The sequence below is a fragment of the Seriola lalandi genome, unplaced genomic scaffold (genome assembly GCF_002814215.2).
Source record: "Seriola lalandi dorsalis isolate HSWRI2012SDOR001 ecotype SW California unplaced genomic scaffold, Sedor1 jcf7180002054949, whole genome shotgun sequence".
Taxonomy (NCBI): domain Eukaryota; kingdom Metazoa; phylum Chordata; class Actinopteri; order Carangiformes; family Carangidae; genus Seriola; species Seriola lalandi.
In genome coordinates, this window is record NW_019525500.1 from 417384 (window position 1) to 427626 (window position 10243).

At 38.3% G+C, this 10243-nt stretch overlaps 1 protein-coding gene across 1 annotated transcript in view; it reads left to right on the plus strand.

Annotated features, from left to right (window-relative positions):
- Positions 1-10243, plus strand: part of LOC111645393 (ephrin type-B receptor 1-like) — an 83021-nt gene that overhangs the window by 45415 nt on the left and 27363 nt on the right. The window contains exons 7-9 of the mRNA XM_023394605.2: positions 1212-1474; positions 3939-4014; positions 5411-5535. Coding sequence (XP_023250373.2) covers positions 1212-1474; positions 3939-4014; positions 5411-5535 — 464 coding nt within the window. The remainder of the gene's footprint in view (positions 1-1211; positions 1475-3938; positions 4015-5410; positions 5536-10243) is intronic.

The following is a 10243-nucleotide window of genomic DNA, read 5'->3' on the forward strand; positions in this document are numbered from 1 at the left end:
GCACTCATTTCAGGCTTTGACTTGAGTGTGGTCTAATGTCTGTACTTTAATCTAGAATATAAATGAAAGTTTTCCTCAGATACCCAAGATGGGATGGGAAAGGATGTTCTTTTTTGTTGCAGCTTCCAGTGTTAAAGCGTTAAGCTCCTTCAGTAATAGTGCTGCTACTTATCATACTTCTATCGAGGATTAATCTGCCCATTATTTTCTTGATTAAAAAGTTCAACATCATTTCGTCTTTAAAATGTCATAAAATTGTGAAAAAGACATGGAGTCTACTGCCATAGGAGACTATGAAAAACAAATATTCACATTTTATGTAAATGTTTGGAATTTTTGCTGACAAATGACAATTAATCCCATATCAAAATTGTTAGTGGTTAATTTTCTGTTGACTGGCTTGTCAAGTAATTGAAGAATTGTTTTTGCTGTTATCTAAAATCTCTGTCTTAAAATAAGTAGTAAGATAAAGGTAGAGCAATATTTCCCGTTGAAATGTAGTGAAGTAGAAGTATAAAGCTGCATCAAACTGAAATACTTGAGTTAAAATACTTCAAATGTTTCTGAAATTAGTGTTATTTTCCTCCTCTGGTAGCCCCACTTTAACAGTATATTTAACAGTTTATTTTTATATGCTGTTGTTGAGTTGTTTACATTATCTTTCTTTACTGGTCAGATATGTCCTTATGGAAAACATGTACTGGAATAGGTTGGGGGGTCGGGGTGGGGCTGGGGTGACTCCAGTTTCTGCAAAGAACAAATAAATGATTATTTGAATTTTATATGACAGACTGGGTCACTCATTTACATTAACTGCTAATTAGTGAAATGTTATATTAACCGGAACATTTCCAAACTGAGTTTACTGTGTTCATACAAACTTAGTAACAGTCTGGTTAAACAACAGCTCACTCCACTATAAAATGCCAAACGTCTTGTGCTCATAAAGAAGAAGAAAAAAAATCCATATGCCATTACTAGGAACCATAAAAAACAAAAAACAAATAGTTTTCTTAAGTGCTCACCATAATGAAGTTTTATTGCATGCAGGTGCTTTAAGCTGACAAACTGATCTGAATGCACCTGATTAATATTTGCATCACTTTATAATGGACAGTTACAGAGTTATTAAAAGGCACACTGACACAGACACTGGAAACGTGTTATTTCCGGTGTTAATCCCTTTTTATCCTCCTATTATCTCTCCCCAGGTGTCCCTTCAGCGCCTCGCAATGTGGTCTCAGTTGTCAACCAGACATCAGTGCAGCTGGAGTGGCACCCGCCACGTGAGACTGGGCACCGTGGCGACTTGTCATATAACGTCTTATGCCGCCGGTGCCACAGCAACGAGCGCCGTGCGTGTCAGCCATGTGACGACAGCGTGGCGTTTGTTCCAGGCAAGCGGGGGTTAAAGGAAACACGGGTGGAGATCAGCAAGCTGCGGGCCCACACATCGTACACCTTCGACATACAGGTTGGTCCACGGAGAGAGGGATGCCTCTTTAAAGCCTTATTTATTCTGGGAAGTTTTTTGCTCACCACGCGGTGTTGTTAAAAGAATACCACAGTGAAAACACTAACCGCTTGTACTTGGTTCTTTAAAACTTTGTTGTTTACTCCTTTGTCGAGGACGGCAGCTGTATTCATCCTGGATTTAGAGACTCTGATTCAGAATTACCAAAACATTTCTCTACAGTTTCTCTACAACATACTACATAGCAACAGCTCTGGGTTACACTATCCAAAGCTCCACTGCAAGTGTAGCATTTATTGATTGGATGAGTGACTGCCATGACCTTGGATTGCCATTAGCATCCACTGTAAATGCTTTGAATCCGGATATTTAAAGCTGCTGCCCTCCACAGAAAAGCAAGAAACAAACTTGGAGGTGAGTATTTGATGCTCAACAGTTGGATTTTCAGTGAAGTACTCCTGCAGCTTTTCACACCAAGTGATACTTTGAAATGTACTGTATCCTCTTTTTTTTTTTTTTTTTTGGTCCACCATTATGGAAAACTAATTATAATGCAACTCAGAAGAGTAGTTATTACTTATTACATATTTCCAACTTCAAAAGCAACCTTCAAGCTGTCAACTCTTTTTTTTTAAATGCAAATAGCTGCCAGATATTCACTGTGATGCTCAAGGATACTGAGGCTGTATAAATGCTTGCTGACATGCAGACTTTTATGCACAATCTGCAGTTATATCATGTTGTCTCAAACCCCAAGGCAACTCACTACAAGTCTATAAAGTTAGTGCAGTGGTGAACCTTTAATACTGTACCATTGGCTCAGTTTACCATCAAGGCTGGGTGTCTCAATCAACGTCACCTGCTTTGTAATTGTTTAGGGAATTTGCCTGTGTAGCTGGTGTAGGTTAATGCCAGAGTTCAGTATGAATCCACTCATAACATATATAATCCTTTTGTAGAGGTATGCTGATATGAATCGTGTGTCCTGGATGCATGAGTTGATCCTTCTTCAAGCTGTCTGTTGTGGGATGAACCGATCAATAATGATGGAAGAATGAATTACTCAAATGAAGGTGTTGATTGTGAAAGTATTGATTAGATTTTAGTGGTTACTGAAGGCATCCACCTTTGAGATACAAGACAAATTTCCATTGAGATATTCAGGGTCAGTTCATTTTTTCCCAAAGTTAAATGATCCACCAATTGAAAACGCTGACACCTACAAGCTTTTTTAAAATACTCTTTTTAAATACTCAAAAAAATAAAGAAATGAAAAACATAAAAAATAATGAAAAAAATGATGATAAAGGAGTAGAGCTTGAAATAAGCCATCAAACCAGCGTCACTAATTACCAGCCCTTTGTTTAATGATTTGCTACGACTGAAGACATTGTTTTGAGCGTCAAAGTGATTAACTGAGCTCATGACAAACAATATGTAGCAGCTAATGAGTTGGTCTTTAAAACACACTTAGAACTTGTTAATTGTGTCTTTGTGTTGGTGAGACGAGAAAGACAGTGAGACCTTAGAGATTCAATGCGACTCTATACTCTGATATTAAAACCATCCCATTGTTGCTGATTATTGACTGTTTGCTAAAACCTTCCCCTGAAGAGCGAGTGTCCAATCATAGCTTAGCAACTGAAAGACTACAGGGCAGGTCTGTCAAGCTTTGGATTTCTCCATGGAGCTGTATTGAGAGTGATACTCTATTTATTCTGTGTCTTTATTATAGCCTTTCCAAACCCTGATAGAAAAAATGGGAAAATGGATGAAATATGGTTTCTCTGCTTTTCCGGTGTATTGGGTCTTGGATGCCACTATATCAGATTGTGATGTAACTTTTACATTATTGTCCTGTTATTGGACTTTAGGAAGTTACACTCCAGTGACACCAGTTTTAAATATTATCTTAACATTTTTCTTTATCATAATTATATCAATGGAGCTAGCTGGCTCTACACTGCAATACACTGCTTCTTCATATCCATGTTTCTTATATGGATCATCAACCAGCCATCAATGTGTGTAGCGAACAAGTGCATATTTAAGACAGTTTTACAAATTTCTGCTTTCAACATGAGTCAGCTGGAAACATTAAAAAGTAACCCGGACATGGCCTTTTCAACCAACTCATGGGGCTGACGTCACTTTAATCATCTGGCAAAATCTGCAAGCGACATCTGTTCTTTCAAACAGTAAAATCGACAGTTGCTCCCTAAAAATTAGGAGCTTGCTTTTCTTTCCCTCTGAAATTAAGGACCCATTGTTTTAAAAATCACTAAGAATTTCAAGTGGTAAATCTGCCCCTGTTATCATTGTAAACTGCATATGTGCAGAACAGAAAGCTTAAGAGGCGTAGCAACAGTAACTAAGGGGGAAAGGACTTAGGAGCCAGTTAAAATAACTATTAATGTTAATGTCTGTATAGGGATAACTGACCGTTACACTTTATATTCCACAGGCAATCAATGGAGTCTCCAACAAGAGCCCTTACCCCGCCCAACAACTGTCAATCAACATTACAACCAATCAGGCTGGTGAGTGGGAGTGCAAAAGCTGTGCAATTGTGTATGTGTGTGTAATCATCTGTGTATGTGTGTAAGCGTCTGTGTATGTGTGTAAGCATACCCCGGGGCATGGTGGATTAAGCGAGGGAGGGATGGCTAGGGGGATAAAGGAAATTGAGCTACAGTCTTTTAATTCATAAAACATGTTATAAGCTTGTCATCTCTCTCCCTCTGCCTCCCTTTCTCTCCCCCTTCTCTGTCTTTCCTGCACATCCACAGCTTTCATCCTGCTTTCCTCTCTCCCTCTGCCTCAATTCTCTTTTTCTCGCCTTTATCCCCTCTCCCTGCCCTCCTCTCGCTGTCCCTCTCTCTCAATCTCTTGACAGTATAATTCTTAGAGACTATAAAGTGAGCTGAGTTACTGCTCCATCAATACTTTATAGAGACAGACACAAGTGATATTTCCACCGCTACCCAAATTCAGATTTAAAAGCTACTTTTCTCATCACATCATTTACCTCATCTGCAGCAGCTCATCCCTAATCGAAACATGATCCATTGTCACCCCACTGCTTTCTGAGCACATTTGTTACTGCTGCTGGATGCAAAACTCTCTTATCCCTGAAATCTTTTAGGACTCAACAAAAATGGATTTAATTTCAGGTTGACTGAACTTCGGGGATGGGGGGGGGTGGGGTTAAATTATGCAATAGGTTTTGAGCACATTTCATGGGACCTAAGGAAATGAAACTCACTCCACATATAGAGAAAATGTCAATTGTGGCTATATTAAAAAAGACTGTGAAGTACTCAGGTGACAGCTCGCTCACGCTGTCAAATTATGACTACGCAAGAGGTATTTGGCTCTTGAGGTACCACAGCATTTACTGTGGATCACAGCAGTCCCATGGTGTTATGATGACACAGCCCTCATACTATGTACTTGCATTTGAATGCATAAGACAAATGATAAATTATATTTTCAAGAAAACATTAATATCCCTTCGTTTCCTCTGAGGCACAGTTCACTGTTAATGGAACTTACATCAATTTGATTCTTCTTCTCCTTGTGTAGTATTAATCTCCCTGTCTTGATTCCTTCCTCTCTGATGAAAACCATCGCATAAAAATATCCCAGAAGCAAAACCATGAAATACATTATAGCTAACAGCTTCTAGTTCCTAGAATTATGAGTAAAAATACATTGCAGACATAACTCTTGTTTCCCCATCAGTGACAAGTGCAGTAATTTGTTTTCATGAGCCAGGATGAGGAAAAGATTTTTCTCCTTTGGGTGTAAATAATCTTTGGCAATATGTCATTACATTACACACTATATTTCCATATTCATGGCATTTAGGCATGCTAGCGAATCTTTTAACTGCCTAATTGATTGTGTGTACTTGTGTGTGTGTGTTTTTAACAGCTCCCTCAGTGGTTCCCATAATGCACCAAGTGAGCTCAACAAGCCGCAGTTTCTCGTTGTCATGGCCACCGCCCGAACAGCCCAACGGTATTATCCTTGACTATGAGATACGATACTATGACAAGGTAAAGTGGGTTGATAAATGTCTGTGTGTCTTTGTGCGTGCGTCTGTGCGCTTTTTTTGTTGTTAACGTCACAGCCTGTAATCCATTAGAGTCGATAAAACAGGCGAATCAATATCAACTACATCTAAGTCATTTATTATCAGCGCTGTTACTGAAGAGCAGCTGTTACAAGAAGTCACAACAGTTCATTAGTTATACACAGATGCTAGATAAATTAACCATGGAACCAACAACCATCAGGTGATTAAATAAAGAAAGGTATTTTTTACTTAAAGCAAAAGTTAGATGAAAAAAGTGATACCAATCTCATATGTGTCCGTTAAATATGAAACAACAGCAGCCAGCTTAGCTTAGCTTAGCATAAAGACTAGACACAGTGGGAAAAGGCAAGGTATGTCCAAAGGTGAAAATAAATCTGCTGACCTATACCTGCCTTATTAACACAATGTGTCTTATTGTTTAATCCATTTAAAAACTAAAGTCCTAACATCACCATTAGGTTGCCAGGCAACCAGTGGAGACTTCAGAAAGTCGCTGCTCCCGGCAAAGAAATACTGCCTAATAAAACCTGTCGTTGTTAGACTTCAATTTTTGTACGATATCATGTGTTAATTAGTACATTTTAGAAATTCAAGGAGGCAGATTTTTTTACCTCTGGACAGAGCCAGTCTAGCTGTTACTCCCCTGCTTCCAATGTTTGTGCTATGCTAAGCTAACCGTCTCCTGGCTCCAACTTCATAATGAATCTACAGACTTGAGAGTGGTAATTATCTTCCTATCTAACTCTCAGCAAAGTAAGCAAAATGCCTGTTCCCTAAACTGTAAAGCTATGCCTTTTTTATAAGAACTATACTATACTACAGGCATAATAGTACAGGAATGCAAAAATTGGAAATGTAATTTTATCATTTTCTATTCTTGATGGCACATTATATGTAGTGTTTCAAACTTTTCACAGGGTGCTGCCCTCTGAAGCACCTTTAACACAGTCAGCTGCACATGTTGTGAGACATTTTCCAGTTATTTGAGTGATTAACTACAATGATTACCTTTATTGATAATAATAGAATGTATAGTTTTTTAATGTTCTTCTTCTTCTTCTTATTATTAATTTCCTGTCACTTAACATGACTATCAATGGTTGATTAAAAAAATCATCATTATTTGTTCAGTTACTGGAATATGTTAAATCCTGTGGAATGCAGAAACCTGTCATCATATTTCTTTTATTTTAGATTCATAATTCCTGTAATTGATGTATTTTCTCTCTTGTCTGTGCTAGATGCCTATTAATGAGTTGAGATCATGTATCTTCTCTGATACAATACTCTTTTATAATAAGTCAGGATTGATCTTGGAGCTACAGTGTACATTTCACGGCGCCTATAGTCATACTGACAGGGTTTTACAGTGATGGAGCTTTATTCCAGCACACATAAATAGCTGATAGTAGTCATGCAGCAAAAATGAGCGTCAATTCATTTACACCTAGCTTCACTGAGTTGATCGCAAATGAAGACATCACTTCAACTAAATTGTAAAAGAAAGGTTTATTGATTTATTCAATCTAATGAAGCAGTGTATATTTCTTCCATGAACAGCTGTTGAAGTAAAGGTGTCAGTCTCATAAGTCATAACACACAATATGAGATCAAATTAAGACCTGTGGGCTGTAGAAGATCCAATCAAATCAACAGTTTCATTGATTAAGTAACTCACAAAAGAAACTCTTGTGGGTCTCGTGCAGTCTACTCTGTATAAAAGCAACTTAAAAAGTTATAAATACATTAATTGGCAGTGATTAGACATTTAAATTTGGACAAAAAAATTATATCTGTTGCCATCATAGTTGAATCATTAAATATTTCACAAGGATTTTTAACACGCTGCAGAAGTTGAAGCTACATAGTTTATAGCTGTTTTACAGGAATATTATCACCAGTAGTCTCAGTAATTTTTCAGTCATGTTCTCACAGCTCTGATACGGTTTTTCACTATAGTTTCTGGATGGTGGTGGTAGTCTGTGGGAAGAAATGTTAAAGTGTTTGTGGACTGCAGCCACCAATATTGAGGTAGATTCAAGTGGGCTTCAGGTCTCTCTATGGGTTTCATTATGTGCCAAAAGTCAGCACAAATGACTAGTTTTGCAAAGTTACCTCTACGTATCTATGAAGGACAGAGTCTTTTCCTCACTAAGAGATAGCACCACCACAGACAAGATGCAGAGGATCTGCAGATGCACTGACAAACATGAAAAGCGCTTGTTGAGAAGTGCCATTATGTACTCTAACCAAACTCTTTGGAAATTTGCTTTATCCTTCCCACTCTGGACAATTCTGTTAAGAATGGAAGGAAACTGAAATCTCAAGAGGCATTATACAAGAGGTGCTTCCATATTCTCCATCTGTCCACCCTTTTTTTGCACTGCTTATTCCGTGCAGGGTCAAGGTAGTCAAAACATCCCTCTCCCAGGCAACATCAGCCAGATGAGATATCAGGGGGTCTCCTACCAGTTAGATATTTCCAGAAAATCTCGACAGGGAGGCACTAAGGAGGCATCCATATCAGATGCCTGAACCACCTCAACTGGTTCTCCTCAACAGAGATAGACATCGATACACTGCAGTTCATCTTTCCTACTACACTAATACTAAAGCTTTCAGTGTTTTGTAAAAGAGAATTGTGAATGTGAATGTGATGATAAAAAATGTCACTCTTTTTGCTATGTGTGTCAACATCTTGAGAGCACTACTAGATCTTTCTATCGCCCTGGCTGAATCTCTTAAAGACATAAAGACTAAAACTCCCATTTATCTGCCAGTGGTGGCTGTTGAAATCAAAGCTCCTTCCACTATGCTCTGTGAGGCTGTCTGGCTGAAGCAATCAGGCCTCCAGCTGTTCTGTGGTGGACAAGGTCTTAACCTGTATGAACCAGGAGACTAAGGCACAAAACACTTCACTGCCAGAGTTCAATGATCAAACTAGCCTGCATAGAGAATATCAAACCTGGGGTGCCAATGAGGGCCTCTGATTCTGGGGGTGAAACGTTCAGGACCTGATTGCTTTCCCATCAAAGACTTCTGCTCTAGGAAAGAAAAAATGAAAGAAAGGACAAATTGTGGCAGCATATCTTGTCTTCTTTGTAATTCAGTCAATGGAAAGCAGTGCCTTTTTGAGATTCAAAGTTAAATTAAAAGCATATCTATCACCCTAAGCTAAACTTAAGAATATCCTCATCTTTTCTGAAGCTGAGCCAACAGCTGCAAAAACAGATAGACTTTCACTGCAGTCGGATTAAAGACAAAGAGCAGAGCACCTACAAGGGATTGTGTGAGATATACCAAAAAGAACAACATGCCTCCTCATCCACAGCCCACATTTGATTCCTTGCCATCTTCTTATCCTTTTTACAAAACTGAAGAAAATAGTTTTTGGCATTTTTTTGGGATCCCACTGCAAGTCTCTGTACTAATTTTTTTCTATTTAATACTTACTGTCAGTGTGTTGGTGCTTCCATAACTCACTGAAACTCTCAGCTACAAACAGAACTACAAACTTTAAATGCTCAAGACTCTTGTCAACTCTCTCTCTTATCTATTCTCTTTGATGAAAACACTCAGGCACAGTCCTAAAGTCCATGACTCCAGAGGGCTCGCTCGCAGATTCCAATTTTCCAGAACAACACAATATATGGCTATAATTTTACTGTGCTGCACAAGAGGAAGGGAGAATGTGTAATGTGTGATTGCTATTGTTAGGGTTATTGCTATTGTTGTTAGGGCTATTATTGCTGCTCCTGGTGCTACGTGTGTTAACTATTCACATGTAAATTCTATGTAACTCTCTAAATAAGCAGTAACAGTACCATTCATCATTACGCAAGTAATTAAACTATTACACCAAAATATGCCTTCCAACCAGTATGTTGATGCTTTTGATGAATTGCATTCAACCTTTAACCAAATTAATGAATAATTTATGTATGCTAGTATATGCAGTAATTATGCACAGTATAACCTTGGTATCCTGCAAAAATATGCTTTTAATGAGATTATGTAAAGTCTTCCCTATATTATATTCAAACCGTGCTCATTCCCGTCTTACTCTCATATTTAGAAATGCTACTAAAAATGATCAACACATGCAGATCCAGTGTCTAATGTCCAATATAATGGAAGCTGGGTCATAACTATCCTCATTACCGATTTCATTTCATGAAAATATGATTCAAAGATATCTTCCAGAACTCATTGAGTGTTATTCCTTTCCAATTAGTGAAGTTCATTATGCCTTTATAAGAATGTGGCACCTGAAAGCATTTCAGCAGTTGTTTGCAGATTCTGCTGTGCAGAACTTAACTTACTATAGTTCAAATTAACTGAAAAACTGCACCATTTTTATTTGCTGAATTGCCTTGAATGGCCTGTTTACCTTCTCCTGACAGGTAACCTTTTGTGGTCATGCAAATAGTGAGTCTCCTCTTGGAAGCAAAGGTTGCCTGCCGCAAAACCTCTTAGGTAGGACTTCAGGCAGGAGGGTGGCTATACAAAGTGTCTCACTTTGTCACTGGAAACCATGGTTCAGATCTCATCTGCTACCAGTCAACACTGGTCAACACTTCTTTCAACCATTGACCCTCTTTACCTGAAGTCAGCAATGGAGGTGGCAGATCAGAAAATGCTCATATAAAAAAAAAAAATAAAAAAAA